The sequence below is a fragment of the Meles meles genome, chromosome 8, assembly GCF_922984935.1.
Source record: "Meles meles chromosome 8, mMelMel3.1 paternal haplotype, whole genome shotgun sequence".
NCBI classification, from domain to species: Eukaryota; Metazoa; Chordata; class Mammalia; order Carnivora; family Mustelidae; genus Meles; species Meles meles.
In genome coordinates, this window is record NC_060073.1 from 87,237,500 (window position 1) to 87,264,981 (window position 27,482).

The window sequence follows — 27,482 nt, forward strand, 5'->3', positions numbered from 1 at the left end:
ACCGAAGAAGGATACATAACGGCAAAACTTAAAAGTGATGTTAGTTTTCAAGGGCACCAGGGTGGCTCCGTTGGTTAAGCATCTGGTTCTTGGTTTCCACTCAGGTCATGATCTCAGGGTCTTGAGATCGAGCCCCACCCCAGGCTCCATGCTCACTGCAGATTTTGCTTGTCCCTCTCTCTCTGCCCCTCCCCAAGCTCATGAGCTCTGTCTCAAATAAATAAAAATCTTTTTTTTTTTTTAAATGATGTTAGTTTTCCCTTCCCTTCAGTGTTTAAGCAACTCTCTTAGGTCAGTCCACATCATCTCTCCCCGGGCTTTTGCAGTAACTGCCCAACTGAGGAGTTTCTGTTAGTTGGTTTGTTTGTGTTAGTCCCAGGCTCATGGGCTACATCACCCCCAGACTGTATTATTTTTTTAAAAAAAATTATTTAAAATATTGTATTATTATTAATTATATTACACATCTCAATGTAAGAAATTTTACCTCAGATATCATGAAAAGTTTCAATTACATTTTTAGATGCTGTTTTTCACTTTTGAAGTGAATGAGATAAGTGGGCATTTTCTCAGCTGATGAACATAAAATTGGCAAAAGATTTTTGTTAGCACCTTTGCAGTTTGCAACAAGAACTTTAAGGCTATTTGACCTAAAGCTCAGGAAATTCACATCAGGGATTCTTCTAAAGAATCTATCCTGAGTACCACAGTCTGCCCTCAAATCTATTTATACAAAGATCCTCATCATAGCATTGTTTTTTTAAGATCTATTTATTTGACAGACAGAGATCACAAGTAGTCAGAGAGGCAGGCAGAGAGAGGGAGGGAAGCAGGCTCCCTGCTGAGCAGAGAGCCTGATGTGGGGCTCGATCCCAGGACCCTGAGATCATGACCTGAGTTGAAGGCAGAGGCTTAACCCACTGAGCTACCCAGGCACCCCCATAGCATTATTTATAATAGTGAAAACTGGATATAACTTCAGTATTCAACCAAAGGGGGATGACTGAGCAAGTGGTAATTGTTAAAATGATCTCTTCCTTCATCACTGTGGGTATGCACCTGCTCTGGGCTCTGTCATATGCCGTGTGGTTGGCTGTAGGCATTTCCATCAGGTTAATCCTTATTTGTGTCTGGCACATTGTAGATTCTCAATGTTTGCTGACTAAATGAGCAAACGAATGTTGACACAAATGAAATTGAGTCTCTGTTGCTTCTTATCAATTGGTCAAATGAAGAGATGTTATGTTCTTTGAAGTGCAGCAGTGGGCAGTTCCATTTGTAATGAAGACTTATTTCAGATTTAAACATCTTCTGTTCCAGAAAATATTATGGTAGGCAGAATAACAATATCAAGCATGTAACGGTAAGTTCAGTTGATAAATGTCTCAAAGCTGATTTTTACAAACAAATCATATTAGTAATAAATCATTCTTTGTTTCCCGAAGTCCCTTCATACGCTTTTGGTTTTTCTCTCCCTGTCTTTTCTCTGAATTTTATGTATTTTTTATAAATATAAGCAAAAACCCCCACTTACCTTCCCATTGGCATTTTTTCTCCTAAAACCTGTGGTAGGTCCTCACAATCAGTTTCTCTTAACTGCTCTATTCATTTGAAATGATTCGTCATCAAGGAAATTGCTTTTCACATAGGAATAACATTAAGCTATATTACAGAGAGAGTATTTGAAATGTTGTTTCCTATAACTCACAGCAGCTAGCAGAGGGAAGAAATCTGTTATTTTCTTTTAAATTATTTTTCTGGGTAAAACTAGATTTGGGTTGCTGTAGACAGGAAATGCCGATATTAGAATTTCTAAATCACTCCCTTTTACATGGAGTCTTCTAGTATTTTTGACCAGCAGGTTAAGATATATTTGTCATCACTTTATAAATACAACCTAAATACCTGGTCCTTTCTGAAACTTGAGCCAGTTTAGGTTATCATTACTCAATATATTTAGTCCAATAGAATTCTAAAAATTGATGGAGGTTGTATGCCATGCTCATGAGGGCAGCGACCCTCCCTCTTTTGCTTGCTCTCTATCCTCTGAGTCTGTCACAGTACCTGATCAGATTCTCAAAAAAATCACTGAACGCCTGACTGTCTCCTTTTGTCTGTTGGTTTTGTAACTGCTGTTCATTGAAGTAAGGTGTTGAGGGTTACCTGGGTGGCTCAGTCGTTAAGTGTCTGCCTTCGGCTCAGGTCAGGATCCCAGGGTCCTGGGAACTAAAAGCCCCACATGAGGCTCCCTGCTCAGCGGGAAGCCTGCTTCTCCCTCTCCTATTCCCCCAGCTTGTGTTCCCTCGCTCACTGTGTCTCTGTCAAATAAATAAATAAAAATCTTAAAAAAAATAAAAGCAATGGATTAGAATAACTATTTTGTGTTTGGTAGGCTCTTTGATTTTAAGGAACAAAAAAGACTCCAGTTACCTTATGGAGAGAGAAAGAGGGGAGGATGGAAGGGAGGAAAAGACACATGATTAAGGGAGGAAAGCCCATGATTAGACTTGACTTCGCTGGTGACCCTATAGAAACGCTAAACCCTTAGCAGCAGACACGTGTTAATGCATCTTTATTGTGTTCTCTGCCCCTGTTTCTGAGTGCTATGTTGTTGTTCTTGTTGTCAGGGTCCATTACTTGCATATACCTCCAGTAACTCTAGAATCTTAACGCGTCCAACAAATTGCCCTCAGTTGTGTTTGGGCAGAACTTCTGCATCAAAGCACCCATAGGCAGCAGATTTGTTTCTATGCTGATTCGTCTGATCTGCTCTGGACAAGAGACAAGGTCACATGAAATAGATATTGCCAACATTGGATAAGGAACTATTTACAGTCATTTCCTTGGTGTGGAAGTTGCCTGAGGATGTCTTGGTGGCACCTGAAGCTTAATGCACTCTTTTCCAGGAGACTCCTGTTCTCATGTTCTTCAGTTTCCCACACAGTCTTTATAATTTTTGCAAACCATGACCGAGTCCCTCTTTTGTTTTTATTGAAGTATAATTGGCATACATTATACTAGTTTCAGGTGTACCACATAATGATTCGACATTTGTATACACTCCAAAATGATCACCCCCTTAAGCCGAGTTACCGTCTGTCACCCCACACAGTGACACATTTTTTGGTCTTGTGATGAGAACCTTTAAGATTTACTTTCTTAGTAACTTTCCGATTTGCTATGCAATATTATTGACTGTAGTCACCACACTGTCTATCACATCCTTGTGACTTGCTGATTTTATAACTGGAAGTTAGTACCTCTTTACCCCCTTCACCATTCTGCCCACCTCTCCACCCTTCTCCCCTCTGGCAACCACCAACCTATTTTCTCTATCTGGAAGTTTGGTTTGGTTTTGTGTGTTCATTTGTTTCATCATTTGGATTCCACATGTAAGTGAAATCACGCCATATCTATCTTTCTCTAACTTACGTCACTTAGACTAATACCCTCAAGGTCTGTCTGTGTTGTCGTAAATGGAAGGATTTCTTTGTCTTTTATGGCTGAGGAGTAATCCATTGTACAGTATACCCCATCTTCTTTATCCATTCATCCATTCATGAATAGGTTATTTCCATACCTTGATTATTGTAAATAATGCTGCAATAAACATAGAGGTGTATATATTTTTTTCTAATTAGTGTTTTCATTTTCTTCAGATAAATACCCAGAAGTAGAATGGTTGGATCATAGGGTAGTTCTGTTTTTTATTTTTTGAGGACCCTCCATCCTGTCTTCCACAGTGGCTGCCCCAGTTTGCATTCCCTCTAACAGGGCACTGGGGTTCCTTTTTCTCCACATTATCATCAACACTTGTTGTTTCTCGCATTTTTGAGTTTCACCATTCTGACAGGTGTGAGGTGATATCTCATTGTGGTTTTGATTTGCATTTCCCTGATGATGAGTGGTGTTGAGCATCTTGTCATGTATCCATTGGTCATCTGAATGTCTTCTCTGGAAAAATGTCTGTTCAGGTCCTCTGCCCATTTTTTAAATTGAACTTTTGCTTTTGCTTTTGAATTATATGAGTCTTTTATGTATTTTAGATATTAACCTTTTATCAGGTGTATGATTTGCAAATATCTTCTCCCATTCAGTAGGTTGCCTTATTATTTCATTGATGGTTTCCTTCACTGTGCAGAAGATTTTTAGTCTGATGAGGTCCCACCTGGTTATTTTTGCTTTTGTTGCCTTTGCCTTTGGAGTCGGATCCAAAAAAAATACCTCTGAGAGCAATTCAAGGAGCTTACTGCCAATGTTTTCTTTTAGGACTTACATGGTTTTTGGTCTTACATCCAAGTCTTTAATCCATTTTGAGTCAATTTTTGTGTATGGTGTAAGCATAGTCCCTGTTTTTATGTTACAGTTTTAGAGGGCTTCTTTTTTAGAACTTTAGAATATTACTTTTAGTATAGAAAATTAAGTGACCATATCTCCTCTCTCTCTCCTCCTGGCTAACAAGGACTTCAGAGCCCTGAGAGCCTCTCTCTGACTATTCCAGCTTTCCAACCTGCCTGCAGAGAAGGAAGTTATTACCTGATTGGAATGTTTGCAACTTTATAGATATCACACTTAAATGGGGTTACCAAAATATTTTTAATTAAAAAAGTAACAAAAAATTGGGATTTCATCAAGATCAAAAGCTTTTGCACAGCAAAGGAAACAGTTAACAAAACCAAAAGACAGCTGACAGAATGGGAGAAGATATTTGCAAACGACATATCAGATAAAGGGCTAGTATCCAAAATCTATAAGGAACTTAGCAAACTCAACACCCAAAGAACAAACAATCCAATCAAGAAATGGGCAGAGGACATGAACAGACATTTCTGCAAAGAAGACATCCAGATGGCCAACAGACACATGAAAAAGTGCTCCACGTCACTCGGCATCAGGGAAATACAAATCAAAACCACAATGAGATATCACCTCACACCAGTCAGAATGGCTAAAATTAACAAGTCAGGAAATGACAGATGCTGGAGAGGATGTGGAGAAAGGGGAACCCTCCTCCACTGTTGGTGGGAATGCAAGCTGGTCCAACCACTCTGGAAAACAGCATGGAGGTTCCTCAAAATGTTGAAAATAGAACTACCCTATGACCCAGCAATTGCACTACTGGGTATTTACCCTAAAGATACAAACATAGTGATCCGAAGGGGCACGTGTACCCGAATGTTTATAGCAGCAATGTCTACAATAGCCAGACTATGGAAAGAACCTAGATGTCCATCAACAGATGAATGGATCAAGAAGATGTGGTATATATACACAATGGAATACTATGCAGCCATCAAAAGAAATGAAATCTTGCCATTTGCGACGACGTGGATGGAACTAGAGCGTATCATGCTTAGTGAAATAAGTCAATCGGAGAAAGACAACTATCATATGATCTCCCTGATATGAGGACATGGAGAAGCAACATGGGGGGGTAGGGGGATAGGAGAAGAATAAATGAAACAAGATGGGATTGGGAGGGAGACAAACCATAAATGACTCTTAATCTCACAAAACAAACTGGGGGTTGCTGGGGGGAGGTGGGATTGGGAGAGGGGGAGCGGGCTATGGACATTGGGGAGGGGAGGCGAACCATAAGAGACTATGGACTCTGAAAAACAACCTGAGGGTTTTGAAGGGTCAGGGGTGGGAGGTTGGGGGAACAGGTGGTGGGTGATGGGGAGGGCACGTTTTGCATGGAGCACTGGGTGTTGTGCAAAAAGAATGAATACTGTTATGCTGAAAAAAAAATAAATATTATTAGTATATTAAAAAAAAAAAAGTAACAAAAAAAATGAAAACTTCAAATAAATCTAACACTCAGAATACCACTGACAATCTCCCAGTTAGTCCTCAATAGAATAGCAAGTGGGCCAATATAGATTGCTAAGTTCTCCATTTCTTACCTTAAGTTAACCTCTACTTCTCCAAGTTTTACATTTTTCTTACTTAAAGCTTCAAAACTTTATATTAGATATGTCTATTCCTATTTTATTGTGGAAAAAGAGCCCCACAGGTCAGGTCATTGCTTTGGGGAATTGCATGGAATCCTCTGATTTCAATCTTTCCTGGAGCTTCCAGATTGAGGTCTAACAGTGCAGCAGTATACTGTTAGATATGATTTTATTATGGAGATCGATAGTTTCAGTGATGCTAACTATGGGCTAAAAATCTCCAGGGATGTAGAAGATGATTGAGGGAAGTGAAATTTTGGACTGAGGTAGGCACTTGCCCCATTATCCATTTTTTTCTTGTTTTTATTTTAATTCCAGTTAGTTAATATACAGTGTTTAAATTAATTTCAGGTATACAATATAGTGATTCACCAATTCTGACCATCAGCTGGTGCTCATCACAAGTGCCCTCCTTCATCCCCATCCCCTATCTCACCCATCCCCGCACCCGCCTCCCCCTGGTGACCATCAGTTTGCTCCCTACAGTTGAGAGTCTGGTTCTTGATTCATCTCTCTCTCTCTCATTTTTTCCCCTTTGCAAGTTTGTGTTGTTTCTTAAATTTCACATATGAGTGAAATCATATGGTGTTTGTCTTCCTCTGAGTCACTTATTTAGCTTAGCATTATACTCTCTGACTCCATCCATGTTGTGGCAAATGGCAAGATTTCATTCTTTTTGTGGCAGAATAATCTCCTGTTGTATATATATACTGTACCCTCTTTATCCATTTATGAATCAATGGACACTTGGGCAGCTTCTGTATGTTGGCTATTGTAAATAATGCTGCTATAAACATAGGGAAGCATGTATCCTTTTGCATTAGTGTTCTTATGTTCTTGGGGTAAATAGCTAGTCATGTGATTGCTGGATAATAAGTTCAATTTTTAACTTTTTGAGGAACTTGCCCCATTATCTTATTCACACATTAGCCCTGTGGATTTTCTGTGATCTGAGACCTGTCCCTTATTTTGATTTTATGTTCTATTTATTCAGTTTGTTTCAGTACCTCAGCAATATATTTGCACCAATTTAACTTTAATTAGAACATCATCATTTACACATAAAACTTTTCTTTTGAAAACAGGATAAAAGAATCAGAGTATCTCAGCCCTTGACAAGAGGACCAAGTGCCTTTATTCCAGAGAAGGAAGTAAGTTTATCTGTCTTAAAATACATTAAGTGTGATACAAAAAAATAACTGGATTGTATCAAAGAATATCTCCATTTTTAATCTGGGAGTAAACCTGTGTTTTGCTTTTTGTTCCTTATTTATATTTCAGAGAACCACAGAGATATTTTCTTTTGAACTTCACTTAAAAGTTTGTGTGTTTAGTAATCTGCCATCTTATTTTAGAATTAGTTTAGAGTTAGAGTTCTGCAAGGTTAGAAAAAAGTGAATTTTACCATATTTGATTTCAAATATAACTTTACTGAACAAAGCTGCTAACAGTAATAAAGTTTCTTTTAAATAAAGTTTAATATTAACCCAAAGGTTTTAGGTTTTTAAATGTCCACTGTTTCATGGTGATTATAGGTTTCATAAATGTTAGGAAAATATATTTGAGTTGAAAAAATGAGTTTCCCAACTAACCCTATTAAGCGGAATATCATTAATTGTTACTAATTTAACGACGTTAGTCGTTACATTGTACGTAATGTAATGACATTACATAATTAGTTGTTACTCTTTTGTTTGTTTTGGTTCTAAGAAGTCTTTTGGACAGAATGTCAATTCAGTCTGTACAATATGTACCTTTAGTTGGGGGGGCGGGAGGCAAGATGGTAATTGCAAGAAGGAGAAGTCGTACAATGACAATCAAGAGAAGATTTGTGCCTTTTTGTGGGTGTACTTCCTTATGAAAGATCACATCAAAGTGCCCGACATCCTAGATTCCTAGATGCCTCTAAAATAGATACTTGAGGTAAGAAACGTTTAAGAACCACTAAACTGGGGAGTTTTTCTCTGCTGGAAGGAGTTAGTGCCTTATTGAATATGATTGTATATCCTGATTCACTACTGCAAAGACATTTATCTTAAAGCACCAGCATTATTCCTATATTGTTCTGAAAGCAGTCAACAAAGATACACAGAGCACCTGTTATGTGCCAGGCATTGTCTTAAAAGAAGGGATGAATAAAATTTAAAAAATACATGCCAGGTCCTTGCCAGAGTCAGTAGTCCTACATCTTCATTTTGCTTTTTGAGTGACCTTACCATCTGAATGGAAAGGTTAAAGGAATGTTAACAGTCATGTTAACATGGGAAACATGTTAACAAGTTAACATTGGGAACTCCATCTCTAGCTGATCTAGGTGGGACCAGTAGTTACTAAAAGGGCTGTGTTTGTGCCCATTTTCTCCTACAGCATAGGGATCTTGGTGGAGTGATTACCTCATTTACATAAAGACTTCCTGAAACAGTCTTTTTCACCCTATATATTGAAGGTAAGGTGGTTTGCAGAAGCCACGGCTGTTCTCAGGACCTCTTGCATTTGTTTACACCTTTGGCATTGCTTAAGCAAAAGAAACTCTGCTGGAGAAGACAAAACAAAATTAACAAATATTCTATGCTTAATTACATGCAATTAATCCGGAGCTTATTGTTTTTGACATCACTTGGTCCCTGTAGTTGACAAAATGGGGGGAAATGGGCAAATGAAAGTGTACTTGGCTTTATAACTAGCTGAACTGAAATTGCTTTTTTATGCCATTGTAATTAACATTTCCTCACAGTTCACACTTTCCAAACATTCTATTTCCTTTGGGATTACGTCTTCCTCAGTCAATAGTGCCTTTGTATAATTTGTACTTATTTTTCAGAAGAGACTGTGAAGCCAGCCTTAAAGAGTAAACAGAGTTTCTAATAACAGTATGGATCTCTGGGAAGACCAGTTGTCTGGACTTTAGAAAATCTGGATTCTAGACCAGGCTCTGCGGTTAACTAGGTGCATGAGCTTGAATTTAATTTTGAATCTGAAATAAGAAATGTATTCTTAAGTCTAGAATTCTAATTCTAAAATATCAATAAATAATGAACCAGCCCTAGAAATATTCATCTCATGTCCATTAATTCCCACAGAGCCGGGTCCTTCTACAAGGTGCTAATAAGCTCTTAACACCTTCAGACCCAATTCTTGGTGTGATGCCCAAGCTGTCACTGTGTATAAGGCTACATATAATAATCTATTTTTGAGAAAGCTCTTTTGATTCCCGGGGATAGAGGATGTCCATTTTAATAACCAACCTTGTTTTTAACAATTAACACAATAGGCTGAAAATAGGAATGACAGTATTCTAGTGTCCTTATTAATTTTTCAATTAACACTTTCCTACAAATTGTCATGTTTTCTTTTGCCCCTAAAAAGATTTCAGAAAGCTTTTTATTTTATGTTGAACAAAAACAAGCAAAGATCAGACTGAAACTCTTGTCTTAAGACAATGTGATTAAATATCTTCATAGGCCATTGAGATAAAATTGTAACTGTGGGAATCGAATACCAACGTTTCCCGCTCCACCAGTTGGCGTGATAACGGCCAGGCGAGTGGGCCCTGGAAATTGCGCCTTACACACCTGGCAGAGCAGATGCAAGCTGCTTTTCTCCAAGTTCAGAGCTGTGTGTTTGATGATTTGACATTTGTTGTTTAATAAATTGCAGTCCCAGAGCCAAAAACGAGCAGTGGTTTTTTCTTTCTCTTTTCTTTTCTTTCTTTCTTTTTTTTTTTTTATTTCCATCGCTGGTATGAGCAACTGTGTAATTTCGGGTTCTGTTCCTACCCAGAGAACATTCGTTTGCTTCCAGAGTGGCATCGTGTGTGTAAACAAAAGATCCATTGCTTCTCAGTACTCATTGTGTGCTTCTCCATCACCAGGTTGTCCAAGCGAACACGGTGGATGAGCGTACGAACTTTCTTGTGGAAGAGTACTCTACTTCCGGCCGCCTGGACAACATCACGCAGGTCATGAGTTTGCACACTCAGTACCTGGAGTCTTTCCTGCGGAGCCAGTTCTATATGCTGCGCATGGATGGCCCCCTTCCTCTACCACACAGGCACTACATCGCGATAATGGTGCGCCCGCTTCCCAACTGCCTGCTCTCCCTTCACACCGCCCTTGCTAGTCCCTTCTCCTCGCTCCTAGTGTGTGTGTGTTTGTGTGTATAGAGCTCAGTACCCTTTTCTAGAAATAAGACTTGAAGAAGCCTGTGGTCTTTAGGATACCGCGTGTCTGGGATGCATTTGGAATGCTTTACATGTCTTAAAGTGTTCAGTTTCTCCTTGAATTTTCAGTTTATTCACCTACGGTTGATGACGCTTATAGGGTCCAAGGGACTATCCCTAAGATTCCACAGGTCGTGTTTTGGCTCTTGATGCCTTGTTTTTTTATTATTATTATTTTTTTTTAAGATTTTATTTATTTATTTGAGAGACAGAGAGCACAAGGAGGCAGAGAGGCAGGCAGAGAGAGAGGAGGAAGCAGGCTCCCTGAGGTGCAGAGAGCCCGATGCGGGACTCGATCCCAGGACCCCGGGATCATGACCTGAGCTGAAGGCAGAGGCTTTAACCCACTGAGCCACCCAGGCGCCCCTTGTATTTTTATTATTAATATAAAACAGATTGGTTGTGACATCTGATTTAGTCATTTTCTACTTGAAGAGTGTTACTGATTTGGCCAGAGGAGAGCAGAGTATTCATTAGCACCAATGGGGGAAAAATTCTTAAATGAGTCATAACCCCACTAAATATAGTACTTGGTACAAACTAGTGAACTAGTTAATGGGTGGGGAGAGAATTATAAATCGGGATGAGAAAGGTAGAAAGGAACAGTGTCACAGGTGGACTATTCCTGGAGAAAAAGACAGAGGATGTGGTCTCAGTGCCCTGTGTTGGGGTGGTTTAGGAGAACAGCTGGCTGGCAGAGGTAGCTGGCAGTCAGCAGGTTCATTTTCCCCAACTTTGATTTGATTATCTTGCTTATGCACTCCATCAAAGTTTTAAACAAGAAAAGGACAGCGCTCTGTGTTTCTTCATGGACGAACACGACCAAGACTGTAATTCCAACTTACAGATTTGACCACAGCGAGTTCCCAGGCAGGCTTAGAATGATCAAAAACTAGGAGATAAGCAAGATATGGAAAATAGAATGAAGAAATGATACTGTTTTCCTGAGAAGCAGGCCTAGGGAAAGGAGCGGTGAAAAGTCTGCTTTGCAAGGATTTCCCAAACTCCCGTGTCAAGACTGGTTTGACTGCACGGGCGGGAAGGTGTCACCGAACTTGTCTTATCTCAGTAGGTGATGCACCCAGATAAGACTGAAATCGCAGTTATCTTAAAGGGGGTGAAAGGAGGGGCGCCTGGGTGGCTCAGTGGGTTAAAGCCTCTGCCTTCGGCTCAGGCCATGATCCCAGGGTTCTGGGATCAAGCCCCACATCGGGCTCTCTGCTCTGCGGACAGCCTGCTTCCTCCTCTCTCTCTCTGCCTGCCTCTCTGCCTGCTTGTGATCTCTGTCTGTCAAATAAATAAAATCTTTAAAAAAAAAAGGGGGGGGGGTAAGAGGAACACCCAAATTAGCGTGTGTTCTGAATGGGTAGAATACAAGTTAGTGAGATTTTACTGAGTTTTAAATAGAACGTACTTTATGTCATTTACCATCATGAAAGGGACGTGTATGTTCTTGATATAACCAGGAAGTGCATTCGAGGTTAATCCATACCCACCTCTGGCTGAGAAGGCAATTGCCTACATGGGACAGTTATTTGCTTGTACAAATATCGACTACGTGTACTGGTTCAAGAATCTATGGCATATTGTGATAGAAGTTGGAGGAGGAGGAGGAATCTGTAAGAAAAGAATTACTGGTTATTAAAATTATTAAAATCCAAATCAATTATTATTATTATTATTGGTTTAGAACTAGTAGAATGAGACATGTACCATGATTGCTGTATCAACAGAGTCTTCTTGTGTTTTAGGCTGCAGCTAGACATCAGTGTTCCTACCTAATAAACATGCACGTGGATGAATTTTTAAAGACAGGAGGTATTGCCGAGTGGTTGAATGGTTTGGAATATGTGCCGCAAAGACTGAAAAATCTTAATGAAATTAACAAGCTGCTTGCACACCGACCCTGGCTGATCACAAAAGAGCACATTCAGGTACTGAGTGCTATTTGGAAATGAAAAAGAGATTTGCTCATGATTCTGGCTGAGAGTTCATTTTTCTTTTCTTTTTTTTCCTTTCTTTCTTTCTTTTTTTTTTTTTTTTGGTTAAGACTTAATTTTAAAATACTTGCATATTAGAAACTTACAACATAGGCTCTCAGTATACAGAAAAGATAAATGTAGAAAGTCTGTGGGTTAAATTTAGGTACCAATGGATATTCCTCTTAAGGTAATCAATAATGAGCTATCCAGGTGCCTTAGTGAGTGGCCATGAGAAAAGTTGATTTCTGTTTTCAAGCAGGAGGTAGACAAAATAAACTCCACAATGGACTCCCTGGGTTCTGATGCTCATGACCTTGAGTAAATTAACTTCTGTGTACCTCAGTAGCTCCCCTCTTTATAACATGAGGGGCCTAGATTAAATGAGTTCCAGGCTCTTTTCTAGTTCTAACATTTCATAATTTTAAGATCTGCAAATTACAGTTTTGCAAATAAAAAGCGATGTGCCAACTGGTGTGAACACTTCAGTGCCTTTAGAAGCTAGAGCTTAGATGAGAAACAGAGTTGCAGTTGGCTAGAATACTTGCAGATGGAAAGGGGCTCCCATAAAAGGCACACAGGGTGAGGCCTTGGTACTGTGCTTGGCACTATACTTGGCACTTGGTCACTATTCAATACATAGGTATTTAAATTCCCTGCTTCTAATGAGTAGACATGTCCTTGGTTTTGTTGATCCTCTCGGTTAGACTACATTTTTGTTAGTTATTTGCCCAGTTAAACCAAACTGAGCTTTTGTCTGTCTCTATACTCTTAGAAATTGAGTTACCTGTCTGGGAATATATGACACATAACATTGCCCTCAGCTCTATGTTCTGACTTGATAAGATGTTACTTAGATAGAAGAATTGATCCTTATTTTTATGTCCTATGTTCATTACTTTGTGCCATGTACTTTGGTGGGTCCAAAAAGGTAGACCCTGCCCTTCAGCATGCTTGGAATCTAGGGGAAGAAAGAGGGAGAGATAATGACAATAAACACAGCACAGTGGTATATGAAGACATGAACAGAAAGAATGGGAGCAGGAAGTTGTATGAAAGAGGTAACATTTGAGATAGGTCTTGAAGAGTAAGTGGGAATTTTCAAGGAGAGTCAGGTGGGGGGGCCTTCTGAAACATTGTATGTTGGAAAAGTAATTAACAGCTTTAGGTTACTGACAGTAGGGAAGGTTATGTGAGGTGTGGGGGTAGGAGATGGGAAGAATGGGGAGCATGTCCTTATGACACAGTGAGTACTGTATTAAAGAATTTATGTTTTATCCTCAGAAACCTGTGTTCCTGAGAGTTATATTATATTACTTCAGGGGACGCAGAAGGCAATCCTTCAAAATGTTGGAAAATTACTTGTGTGTGTGCACCCACATGTATTCTTATCTTAATAAATTTCTCTATTTGTATATTTTACAATATTAGTATTACAGTACATGTGTATGACTCATCTATATAAAATGTTGTATTTTATAAGTGTTTATTTATAAATAAATATACATACTATCAGAGGTTGGATCCCGCAACTGTTACTGTCAGATCAAGGGGCAGTGGGTGGCTCAGTCAGTTAAGTGTCCAATTCTTGATTTTGTCTCAGGTCATGACATCAGGGTCCTGGGATCGAGCCCCATGTAGGGCTCCACACTCAGCACAGAGTCTGCTTGGGATTCTCTCTCTCCCTCTGCCCCTCCCCCTGCTCGTGCTCTCTCCCTCTCTCTCTCTCTCTAAAATAAAATAAAATCTTTTAAAAAAAAAATAGTAGTATATGTGGTCAAAAGATTTTGGAGATGAGTGTGATGAATAATTAGGAGTCATCAGAGGTTTTTGAGCTGAGTTGTAATATGAACGTGTGTGGTGATGCCGGAGGTAAATCACAAATGGTACGGTCTAGAAACAGGGGAGTCCATCATAAAGCAATTGCAGTAGTCCACGTGAGAGATGATTTTTTTTTTTAAAGCCAAAGGAGAGATCAGACTATGTAAGCATTCTGCATGGAAAGAGACAGGACATGGTGACTAGCAGAATGTGAAGATGGAGGAGAGGGGAAGGACATGAGAATAAGTAAGGTTTCTACCTTCCTGACTTGGGGAAGGCAATGCCATGAGAAGGACAGCACACTCTGGGCTGAAAGCAGAATACTGTTACCTCTGGATAGTGATGTCCAGTTACTGAAGGAAATACAGGTCTGTAACTCAAGATAAAGGATAGATTAGAAATAGGATCAGATAGCTATTGGCAGTAGGCAAAGTTCAAGATGAAGGAATGAATGATCCATCTGGGGTCGAATAGAGTAAGCCAACATTTGGAGGCAAGCAGAAAAAGTGGGCTGAGAGAAAGACAGGGAAACGTGCATCTCAGGGGAGAGAGGGTACAAAAAAAATTTAGTGGAACTGCTGAAGTCAAGGGAGATTAATTTCAAGAAAGGAGAAAGTAAGGAAAGCATAAATCCTACAGAGACCCAATAGGATAACTACTAAAAAGAAATGCTTAGATTTGGCCATTGGGAGTCATACCTGACCTTCGCAAAAGTTGTTTTCAGGAGGCTGCTTAAAAAAAGAGAACAAATTGTAATGAATTAAAGAAACAGAAATGAATGTGAGATGAGAATTTCGATGTGATGAGTGCTGGCTGTCTATCCTTTCAGGTTTCATACTCTTGGAAAGACTGACAAAGGCATTGTAAATTTACCTGTTTTTTGGAAAAGACTCTCTGGCAGTATTATGAAAAGTCCTTAAAATATGATTGCCCTCAAAATCCCATTAGGAATTAAAGATGCTATTTATAGCATAGATACAGCAAGAAATGAAGGTGCTATTTATAATAGCAAATAAACAGAAAAAAAACTTAGAAGCAATTTGAATATCTAAGAGTAAAAAAAAAAATGGAGAAATAGCTCTCTACATCCATTTCTATGCGTATAAAGGCCATGCTCAGTCTAAGACATTGTAGCCTTATGAGAAATGCACATGTCAAAATGTCACGTTTGCAAAGCAGAGAAAATTAGAAGTGTTACTCTGATTATATAATTATGCTTATAAAAATAAAATATGGGAAAGTTATCTTAGGGTGGTAGAATCTGATTAATTTTTCCTTTTCCTTTAACTAAGCTTTTGGTAATATATTAAATTTCCTGTGTGTTGGAGGGGAGGGCAGTTAATGGAGAGTAAAGCCAAAGAGGTTTCTGGTGGGGGCTTGGCTGTGAAGTGAGCAGAATTTAAAGTGTGGAAATGTAGGTAGCAGCAGAACATGCACGCACATGTGTACCAAGCTAGACAGAGAGGACATCGATGGGAAAGACTCTCTGATGTGCTGACAGATGGGATTGGCTCTTGGAGAAAGTGGGGATGGAGACATCATTGTTTTTAATGCCTTCACTTGTGATTCCATCCTTCAGTTGGAGGATCAAGTTTAATAGCATACAAAAAAGTGCTTTGAAACTTTCAAAGTTCTTATTCAAAGGTGAGGTAGTAATTCTACTGTTCCTATCCTCTGCCATCAGCTCTTTCTCCATCAGGAAAGGCACCTAAAAGTTGACTTAATGAATTAGGGTTTTGGGTTTTTTTTTTTCTTTTTATGTGACTTTTAAGGTCAAGTCTTTACCTAAAAACCTTAAAGGGGATGGCTTTACTAGATAATCTTTAAAGGCCCTTCTAGCTTCAGTGTTCTTTGATTCTCTGAACTATCTTATTGAAACAACACCATATGTAAGTGTGCTTTGGAAACAGAAGATCCATGGTACCTATAAGGAATTCAGAATAATCTACAACATTATTATATTGTTAGTTTTGCCAGTTGAATATAATGTTGTTTGACCAAAGCCATATCTTTATTATATGAAACATTTTTAAAAGGAAGTTTTAAAAGGGAGTTTTAAAAGTTTAAATTTGATTGCTATAAATGGACCTAAAAATTTGGTGGATTTTCCATGCATTCTAAAATTGTTTTGCAGTATTCTGTGGTTTTCATTCTTACTTTGATTCACTTTCTCATTACAGAAACTTGTCAAAACTGGAGAAAATAACTGGTCTCTGCCCGAGCTGGTACACGCTGTGGTCCTACTGGCACATTATCATGCTTTGGCAAGCTTTGTTTTTGGTAGTGGCATCAATCCAGAGAGAGATCCAGAAATCTCCAATGGATTCAGGCTAATATCAGTCAACAATTTTTGTGTTTGCGATCTCGCCAATGATAACAACATAGAGAATGCATCCCTTACAGACAACAACTTCGGGGTTAGTGTTCTGAACTTTGTTTTTCTTCACTACTTTGCCTAAAAAATACCTAGAAAGAGTTTGTCTGACTCAACAGGACATTGTATACTTGAACTATTTCTGCACAACTTTTACTACTGTAAAAACTTAACTTGTACATGAAGTTCTGAATTGTCTTAAAGATAAGGCTTTTAAAGCAAATAGATAGGGGTGCCTGGGTGGCTTAGTCAGTTAGGCGTCTGCCTTTGGCTCAGGTCATGATCCTGGGGTCCTGAGACTGAGCTCCCTGCTCAGCAGGGAGTCTGTTTCTCCCTCTGCCCCTGCTCATGCACTCTCTCTCTCTTTTTCAAATAAGTAAATAAAATCTTTGGAAAAAATAATAAAGCAAATAGATATTATGACAAATGATAAGGCCACCTTATTTTTAAAAATAAACTATAACTTAATATATACCAAATGCTCAGATTCTAGGTTAAATATATCTATACTTATAAGTTTTCTAGATTTATAACTGCAACAAAAACATCATACTCTGGAAAACGTTTGAATCTGTCATTTGATTTTCTTTGGCATTAATGGAAAACCCACTTAGGAACTTAAGGGCCCACACCTTTGTACATAATCAGGTGGCATTTACTAGACAGGGACCTTTACCGGAATAATTCTTGGTATTACTAACACCCAACACCATCTTACCTGGCTCCAGATTGTCGATTCCCTAAGTGAGCTAGAGGCCTTGATGGACAGAATGAAGAGGCTTCGAGAAGAGAGGGAAGATGAAGAGGCATCTCAGGAAGAAATGACCACTCGTTTTGAGAAGGAGAAGAAGGAAAGTCTTTTTGTGGTTTCTGGAGACACTTTTCACTCCTTTCCACATTCAGGTGAGCTCCCCCCCAAGCCCGCCCTGTACTTTCTTTGCCTTTGAGTTGTTGCATCCCTGACAGACCATGTTCTATATTTTCCATACGGATCTGTAAAAGTGCCTCTACTACCATGTCCCTTTTATTTCCTCCTCCTACAGCCCCCCTGATGCTGTTTCCTCCCCCCTCTTCTTTTGGTGCATCTTTGAATACACTCCAGGTCCGGTTGAGAGGGACTCCCAACCTTGTAGTCCACACTCATCCTGGATAAAACGCGATTTGAAGCCAGAGCAGTTGCCTGTAAAGCTAGAGAGAGATACCTAATTTGTTCTACTTTTGTGGTGTTTTTAAGTGATAAGTGAAATCCTCTTTCAATAGATAAAATTTAAAAAAAAACAACACATGCATCTCTGCCTTTTTTGTGTGTGGGGAGTATGTGGGAGGATTGTTCTTGTGCTGCTACTTTTCCAGATTAGTTCTAAAATTGTACTCACATTTGCATTTCTTTGGAGACATCTTTGGGATTTTATAAAAATGCATTATTTAGGTCATTTTCTTATACTGAATTTGGAGGAATTCATTCTGTATTAAAAGCTAGACGTCTTTGCTCTAGTCTTAAAAAGATACTTTTTACCCCCTAATACTCTAAGAGACTTTGAATTAGACAATCTTTCAGTTATGACTAAAAAGATATTGAACACCACATAGTAAATGTTATTAAAATAGCCTTGGGGCGCCTGGGTGGTTCAGTCAGTTGAGTATCTGACTCTTGGTTTCAGCTCAGGTCATGATCTCAGGGCTATGAGCTCGAGCCCCGAGGAGTCTGCTTGAGATTCTCTCTCTCTGTCTCCCTGTGTCCCTCCCTCTACTCTCTCTATCTCTCTCTCTAAAATAAATAAAATAAGTCTTTTAAAAAATAGCATTGACTCAGTAGAAAACCAAAGCCCTCCAAAGTCATCAATCTACATAATATTTTAAAAATAGAGTACCATTGGTTTAAGAAACGTTTAGTCTTAAGGCCAATCAGTCTCATAAATTCCGAGGGTAACTGATTGGGCCATAATTTGTTTGTTAATGTTAAACATAGCATTGACCAGTAGTTCTCAGAAGTTTCGCCAGAAAGAACAAAAACCCTTTTTATCATCTCCCCTGTGGTCTTTTTTTATGAAAGATTTTATCCACCACATTGACTATATTAGGTTCTAGTTTCTCAGAGCTTCTAAGCAGCAGGAAATCCCAAATAAAGAAACTTGGTGTTTTAGTTATTGCCTTAATATCCATTTTACAGTTACTGGTACCCTTTATGGTCTCAGCCCTGTAGTGGGTACTGAGGTTTTCAGGCTAAATAAGAGACGATTCCTGCCTTCCAGGCGCTCTCGCTGGTGGGAGAGAAACAATTTCAATCCATAGCAGAGTGTCAGCAGTATATGAACTTAGAAGAGGACCCTGAATCCAGCCTCAGTGGGGAAAGTGTGCATAGAAGGGGTCCTCGAGGAAGACTTCTTCCAGTCTTAGGAACTTGAGTGCAAGGGAGTCAGGCAGCAGCTGGCGTTGGTGGTAAACAATCAATGGAGCCAAGGCCCCCTGCTAAGGAAACAGGATGCCGGGCACAGGAGTGAGTGGGCATAAATCATGAAGCATGTAATGTCGTCACATAGGCTGGTTAGATAAACAGAGGCTTTATCATGATGACTTTTCTAGCCTTAAGAAGCACGCAGCCTGTTGTATTTTGGACATTTTGAGCTAAGAGGCCTGTAAAACCTGAAGTCTGGAGATGTCTAGTACACTGCTTCTTAACCTTCCTTTGCATTGAGTCACTTGGGAATCTCACCGAAAGGCAGATTCTGATTCAGTCTGGTCTAGGACCTGAAAGGACACACGGCTCTCATTCCTCCACATGGTGGCCAGGCTGCCAGTCTACAAACCACCTGCAGTAGTGAGGGCCTGGCAGAGGGTCTGAAGGCCAGGACAGACTTTTAAACTCCAGACAAAATTTTGGAAATTATCAGCATATGATTGGGCGTTAAAACCAGGAGAGTTGTTTATAAATACCAACCAGAGGGAAAACATGGGACAGAGGAAAATCATAAGCCTAGGGTGAACCTTCAAGGGAAACCAAGATTATAAAATGTAAAGATTTTTATTAAGGCTAGTAATCTCTATTTGCTTTTAACCCACTGAGCCACCCAGGCGCCCCCTATTTGCTTTTAGACATTAATTTTTAAGAGCTTCTCAAACATCACTAGAGCTTGAGGGATATAAATGTTTTATTTCCCTTAGTCGTTTTTTAATGTTGAAAATAGATTTTATTTCCTGCTATGGTGAGTGCTGTGAAGTGTGTAAACCTGGCGATTCACAGACCTGTACCCCTGGGGCTAATAATACATTATATGTTTATAAAAAAATAAAATTTTTTTAAAAAATAGATTTTGTTTCTTTAATCAAAGCTCTTCTGAGAGCTTCTTTTGTTTTGTTTTGTTTTGTTTTCTTATTGAGTAGACTCCACACCCAGTGTGGAGCCCAATGTGGGGCTTGAACTCATGACCCCAAGAGGAAGCCCCGAGCTGAGATCAAGAGTTGGACACTTAACTGACTGAGCCACCTAGGCGCCCCTTGAAAATATATTTTGGGCCCCCGCCTCTACCTTCTTGGATCCTTGAGCAGGGACTCCTGCCTCGTACAGTAGTGAATTTTGACTAGCAAGTCTTAGATTCTCACCAAAAAATTATGTTCTAGTTTTGACAGAAGAGGCTGTATCATTTGTAAATCGGACAAGGAAATAAGTCATTTCATTGTTTACCCTTCAGCATTCCCAGTACTACATTTGCTGGTCACACAAAGGTAACAGAAAAATGACTCTGTGGACTGGCTACATGAGTCCTTTTTATAACCTTACCATGTTTTAAAATGGAAATAGAAATGTATTTTTTTCTATAATGACTTTCTTGGTTTGACCCGTGTGATAAAGCATTCCAGATTCCATGTGGAAATTCTAAGAATAGCTATTCAAGCCTCTGGAAGAAAATAAATGTTTAACATGTTCTATAGAGGTAATATTCCATAGCTTGGTAAGAGTTAACCAGCTCTTACTCTCTTTTCGTTTTTCAAGTTAGAAGGCTGTTCCGTTACTATAATAGAGCATTTTCTATATTATGTTTGACAGCAGAATTGAGCCAATGTGCAAAATGCTATTTCCTTTGAGTCCAGACTTGGAAATATTTGTTTAATTAGAATTAAATTGGAGGGGCGCCTGGGTGGCTCAGTAGGTTAAGCCTCTGCCTTTGGCTCAGGTCATGATCTCAGGGTCCTGGGATCTATCGAGCCCCACATCAGGCTCTCTGCTCAGCAGGGAGCCTGCTTCCCCCTCTCTATCTGCCTGCCTCTCTGCCTCCTTATGCTCTCTGTCCAGTAAATAAATAAAATCTAAAAAAAAAAAAATTAGAATTGGAGTTTTAGATTTCTTGATCAGAATACTGATCTTAACTTCTTAAATTTGAAAAAAAGGATCTGTAGTTTGAGAGACCTGTGTACATTTCTTTCTGTGAACAAAATGGTCTAGAAGACAGGTCTTGATTGACTCCTAATTTTAAAATGAATAAATGGATATTATTCGTAGGATAAATTCTATCTTGTTGGAGTCCAGGTGCTCATTATTGCTTATTTTAAAATGTTTCAAAGTCGTATGACAAGTTGAAAATGTTTATGGGCAAATCAGAAACTAACATCAACATCAAATGAACCAGCTGTGTGATCGTCAACTCCAGAATCGGTATTTGCCCTGTGAAATCAACTGCTTGTGCAATGTGGGCGGAGAGATCACATCAGGGGAGAAACTTGTTTTGCAGACATTTGAGTTCTCACTCCCCATCCTGGGTTTGATTTTACTTCACAGCCCACAAAACTCCTACTGTTCTTAGCAGGGTCGGTGATCGCAAACCACATTTTCAATTTTTTTTTTTTTTTGCTTTGTTTCTGTTGATTAGTATGTGATGGACTGAATTAAGGAAAACATAACCTCGTCCATAAATACGGAGAGACAAAACATTGAAAACACCATTTTCCACGTGTTTCCATTTACCCGAACAGAATTCTGCAGCCCAAGGAGACAAAGCAGCGGTCATGGGTTGGGCTAGGGATAAGCCCGAGATTTCGCTTTAGAAAACTGAAAGTCACTTAAAAGCTTCAGATCAGATTAAGTAGTTCAGAGTTCACAAATTTTCCACACCATCCTAAACTAATTTGCGTTGTAGTTCTTACTTATGGTACGGACAAGTGCTATTAGTAGCTTACAGTTTACTAATTTCTTAAGAAGGTATTTCTTTTTGCATTAATAAAACAAAAAACTGATATTAAGCACATAGCATAGTACCTGGTATATATTAAGTACTCAGCAGGGACACCTGGGTGGCTCAGTCAGTTAAATGTCTGCCTTTGGCCCAGGTCATGTTCCAGAGTCCTGGGATCGAGTTCCACATCAGGCTCCCTGCTCAGCAGAGAGCTTCTCCCTCTGCCCTGCCACTCTCCCTGCTTGGGCTCTCTCGACAAACAAATAAAAAAAGTGCTCAACAAATGTCGATCTCTTTGCATCATGGGTAATAAAGAAGTTAGGTAAGAATTTTAATATTCCCAGAGTTGGATAGCCTGGGTAGTTGATCTTTCCTGCCATTATCGAGAACCCTGTTAGTCCATGGCATTGACCTAAGGATTCAGCCTTGTGAGGAAAGAGTAATTATTGCTAGGATTTTCATGAAATAGCAAAGATTAAGATAATGAAGGCACTACTAATTTACTACATCTTTTGGATGAATTACTGTAATTGTAACTGTTCTTTTAAACCTCTCAAGACTGTCCAGTTATTATGCCATCAAATTGTTTAGGGGGGGCACCTGAATGGCTCAGTGGGTTAAGCATCTGCCTTCAGCTCAGGTCATGATCTCAGGGTCCTGGGATGGAGCCCCGGGTAGGGCTTTCTGCTCAGCAAGGAGTCTCCTTCTCTCTCTCCCTATGCCCCTCTCACCAACTCATGCTTGTGCTATCTTTCTGTCTCTCATGTAAGTAAATAAAATGCTAAAAAATTATTTTAGAAACTGTTTAATACTTGTTTATTAATTATTAAGCATTAAATTTATTTGATATTGATTAAAATTCTTAATAAGAAAATATTGTTCTTTGCATAGAAGGAGCTTTTTTTTTAAATTTTGAAAACAGTATGTTCATTTTCTAGAATAGGAGTGGGTAAATAAAAGCTGTTCATTCTCTTTCGGTGATTGAAATCAGAAAAAAGTAATTATAAAGACAGACTAACTACCCTAAAAAAAAGTGAGTTAGAATTTTCTTGAAGCAAAATTAACATGCATTGGGCACTTAAATTTTTCAGTGGTAGATTTTTAATATTATCAAGTATGCAGAAGTCAGCTGTCTTAAAAGATTGTTGTAGTCTTCCTATCTTCCTGAATGCCACTTATAATATTCTGATCACAATCTCATCAACACATTGTTTTACTTTGTACTTTGTATGCCTTTTTATTTCCATGTACATAGAAAAGCGCACGTAGGTTAGGTGTAAAACTCAATGGATTTTCTCACACTGACCCTTCCTATTCTAGTGCCCAAGCCAACTGAATAATGGTGGCACCCAGAAGGTCACTTTCCTCCTTGTCCCAATTCCCTTCCCAGACCTTCTTCCTAAATGCCTCTTTGTGAGCCAAAAATGGATGAGATTGCACTGATTTTCAGCATGAACACATCCACATCAAAGCACTGTGCCCTCTTCCTCTTCTGAATAAGGAAAGCTAGGGTATTGATTCTTCACTGCTACTGCTTAGCTATTTCAATGGAATCATGTTTTTGCCCAGACAAGTACAATGTTAAGATTGCCAGTATTTGGTAATGCAATTGAATTGAAATTGAATTCAAACGTAAGCCAGGAAGTCAATATTGTCACTTCAAAAATCCATGGGAAAGCTAAAAAGTGGAGGGAAATGGAGCGTTTCGTTGTTCTATGCACAGTTTCCTTTATTCTAGATTGCTCATTATTGTCCTCAGATTTTGAAGATGACATGATTATAACATCTGATGTCTCCCGATATATTGAAGACCCTGGTTTTGGGTATGAGGACTTTGCCAGACGAGGAGAAGAACATTTGCCAACATTCCGAGCTCAGGTATAAAATGCCTTTAACTCAGAGAAACTAGTGAAGAAATATTGTCGTTTTAACTGTGAAATGTTAAGATGTAAGTCCATCGCCTTCTAAATTGATAGAGTCTGTAGGTCTTTTTGGCCCAGTCTAATTTGATCTCCCAGTAGATAAATTATTATTTCAATGTTTCCCCCTCTAAGAAGGCAAAAGGAAATGGTTTCATTCGGTTACTTGCAACATTACATGGTAATTGTATAATTTTTTCTTAAGGAGCAGGGAGAAAATCAAGGGATAAAGTTACATTTATAATAAAATGGCATTTTGTAGTAAGATCAAATACCAGTAGTTCTGGGATTAAGGGCTACCCCACCAAAACCCCTAGAGGACAGAGTCACAGTAGCGATGTGGCTCCCAAAGAGAGTGGACGTTTGAATTAAAACAGACTCTTTTGCACTTGTTTCACTAATCTGCTAATTGTCTGTGTCACTGAGTAGGTTTGGTCACATGGGAATGTTCTCAGATCTCCTGGGGCTCTTCCAGATAAGGATGTAGTGTGCGTAGTACTGACTGCAGGGAGAAGCCAGAGTTCATCACCTGTATGTCCAACCAGGGACCCCACTGAGGAAACCGCATGGTGCTCTGATCCAGGAACCGATGTGAAGGGTTCTTAGTAAGGCTGTCAACTTAGAATACATTTGAAATATCTTCACTTCCTTGCTTCAGTAGTTGTTTCCCACAAACATGGAATTTAAATGGGAGACTACCCATTTGGTAACTGGATACAATTTCTTCTTTCAGGACTATACCTGGGAAAATCATGGGTTCTCCCTGGTGAACAGACTTTATTCTGACATTGGACATCTTCTTGATGAGAAGTTCCGCATGGTCTACAATCTCACCTATAACACTATGGCCTCCCATGAGGATGTTGACACAACCACGCTGCGCAGAGCTTTATTTAACTACGTTCACTGTATGTTTGGAATCAGGTATGTTCATCGTCGAGACCGTTTTAAACGTTTCTAAGTGACAGTTCTGACGCAAGTTTTGCTCCTGTCCTTTTTAGTTCTATAGAGCCCTGGGGAGAAAAATACTACATGTGGACTTCTGATTCTGAAAAATGACTTCCAGTTTATAGAAGAACATTTTTCCTTGTTTGACTGTTCGGAATCTTAGCATGCACCTGTAAATACAGTAATGAGAATTTACTAAGGAGGGAAAAAAATGTATCAGTAATCATGGGGGGATATGATAGAATCAGACTCAATTTAAGTATCCTTCCTGGAAGAATTAGGCAGTTAAAAAACGTTTATTGTATCTCTTTGGCCCACTGTAATAAATGCTGGTTTGTTTGTATATTTTTTAAAGGAATGGTATTTAGGGTATAAATAAAACTGGGATAGATTGTGTCTTCATAAAGCTCACATAAGAACACTGAAATGAAACTATCAGTCAATATAAATTAATGGCCTCTAAATTTAGAAAATTGGCATGGAGAGGACAGTGAGTAAATGAGTGAGTGAGATTGAATGGTCTAATCAGGAAAGCTTTTTTGGGAGAGTGTGCCTTTTTGAGCTGGGTTTTGAAGGCGTTTATGGAAATAGATTTGCAGAAAGAAAAAAATGCCCAGTTATGAATACATTCAGTTTGACTCTACTTTCTCCTTTCTAATATAATCACAGAAAGCCTTTATGGCATGGAGTTAGAATTCTATTTGCTAAGCAAAGTATTTTCTATCATTTTAATGTAAAAAAATTTTCCTGCAACATCAGCTAATAGTCAAGCATTCTACCTAGAAGATACTGGCATGATGGTAGTTAACTATGCCGTTTGCTCATTTATCATTCCAGACAATAACTTAACACTGAATCATCACATTTTAAAACATGTACGTCATAACTACCTACTTTAAGAAAAATAAATACTAATAATTCAATTCAATTGTGATAAATTATTTTCAAGACGAGACGATACATGACAAATGTTATGGTGATTATATGAACTGTTGGATGCTACCAAATAAAGCTCATATAAGATTTTTGAATACTTATTTTTTAATTAAGGATATGTTTGGGTTAAAAATTAACTGAAGGGGCGCCTGGGTGGCTCAGTGGGTTAAGCCTCTGCCTTTGGCTTAGGTCATGATCCCAGGGTCCTGGGATGAAGCCCCATATCAGGCTCTCTGCTCAGCGAGGAGCCTGCTTCCCTTCCTCTCTCTCTGCCTGACTCTCTGCCTACTTGTGATCTCTGTGTCAAATAAATAAATAAAATCTTTAAAAAAAATTAACTGAAAATAAAGAAAAGAAATCCCACGAGCTCCCATTACTGCATTTACCCTCTTATTTGTCTCTGTGCCCACTGACTCTCTTCTCTCTCGAGATGGATGGACTGTCTGTAGCCCTGTGTACCTGAGCACGAAGTCTCATCTCCCCTCCTTTAAAGATCCCTATTCTAGGACAAAGAAGATGTGGTAGACAGACAGTATATCGTATGCATGTGGATGTACATACTGCATATATGTATGTATGTGTACACACACACACACACTAGAATATCACTCAGCCACAAAGAAGAATGAGATCTTGCTATCTGTGACAACACAAACGTATCTAGAGGGTGTAATGCTAAGTGAAATAAGCCAGAGAAAGACAAGAACCGTATAATTTCACCTGCGGGTAAATCTAAAAAGCAAAACCAGGAAACAGAAACAGACTGATACAGAGAACAAACTGATGGCTGTTGGGGGAGAGGAAGGAGAAGGCTACATGGGTAAAGGGGATCGAGAGGTAAAAGTTCCACTTACAAAATAAGTAAGTCATGGAGGTGCAATGTCTCAGCCCCGGGACTCCAGTCAGTAAGATTGTAATGACTTTGTATGGTGACAGATGGTAACTACATGGGTGGGGAGCATTTTGTGGAGCGTATTAATGCTGAATCACTGTGTCTTACACCGATCACCAATATCATATTGTATGTCAACTATAAATAAAAAAAAAAAATAAGTTCCTTAGAGCGTATCATGCTTAGTGAAATAAGTCAATCGGAGAAAGACAACTATCATATGATCTCCCTGATGTGAGGACATGGAGAAGAAACATGGAGGGTTAGGGGGATAGGAGAAGAATAAATGAAACAAGATGGGATTTGGAGGGAGACAAACCATAAATGACTCTTAATCCCACAAAACAAACTGGGGGTTGCTGGGGGGAGGTGGGATTGGGAGAGGGGGAGGGGGCTATGGACATTGGGGAGGGGAGGCGAACCATAAGAGACTATGGACTCTGAAAAACAACCTGAGGGTTTTGAAGGGTCAGGGGTGGGAGGTTGGGGGAACAGGTGGTGGGTAATAGGGAGGGCACGTTTTGCATGGAGCACTGGGTGTTGTGCAAAAACAATGAATACTGTTATGCTGAAAAAAAAATAAATAAAATCGGAAAAAAATATATATATATAAGTTCCTTTTTCCTGGGGCTCCTGGGTGTCTCAGTCAGTTAAGCATCCAACTCTTGATCTCAGCTCTGGTCTTGATCTCAGGTTCGTGAGTTCAAGCCCCTACCTAAAAAATAATAATAATAATAATAATAATAATAATTCTTCCTTCTCTCTCTCTTGCAAAACCAACTTTACCCTCTTCACTGGATCTTTCCCATCAGTATATACACACTGCTGTGACTTCTCTCTTCTTTAGAAAAAATTCCTTTCTTCCTCCTTCTTTGTCTTCTAGCCGTTGCCTCCTCTTCCTGCTCCCACACAGAGCCCATCTCTTTGACAAAGTGTCCTTTACTTGCTCACTATTTTATCCCCCATTCCCTCTTGAATGCACTACAGCACCACACCAACAAAACCCCTCTGGGCGAGGTTGCCTGTGACCCTCCTCATGTCTGCTCCCAGGGCTCGGGGCTCAGTTCCTTTCGCATTTGATTCATCAGCAGCATGGGACACAGTGGGTCACTCCCTCTGCCCCCCATGATGACTCCCGCCTCAGGGCTCTCCGCTGACACCTTCTCCTCAGAGAACAGCCTCGCCCCCTCCCTAAAAAGTGCAGCTTTTCTTCTCACAGCCTCCTTTCCCTTTCCCTCCACAGCAGTGAACAACCCCCAACAGATCACATGC

General features: G+C 39.4%; 1 protein-coding gene across 2 annotated transcripts in view; it reads left to right on the forward strand.

Annotated features, from left to right (window-relative positions):
• SESN3 (sestrin 3) overlaps positions 1-27,482 on the forward strand; it is a 76,823-nt gene that overhangs the window by 38,717 nt on the left and 10,624 nt on the right. Inside the window, exons 2-8 of one of the 2 annotated variants that reach the window (XM_046015097.1) lie at positions 7,040-7,105; positions 9,826-10,023; positions 11,925-12,107; positions 16,154-16,390; positions 17,076-17,250; positions 23,254-23,393; positions 24,168-24,358. In XM_046015097.1, the coding sequence (XP_045871053.1) occupies positions 7,040-7,105; positions 9,826-10,023; positions 11,925-12,107; positions 16,154-16,390; positions 17,076-17,250; positions 23,254-23,393; positions 24,168-24,358 (1,190 nt within the window). The remainder of the gene's footprint in view (positions 1-7,039; positions 7,106-9,825; positions 10,024-11,924; positions 12,108-16,153; positions 16,391-17,075; positions 17,251-23,253; positions 23,394-24,167; positions 24,359-27,482) is intronic. The other variant, XM_046015098.1, reaches the window with a different exon arrangement.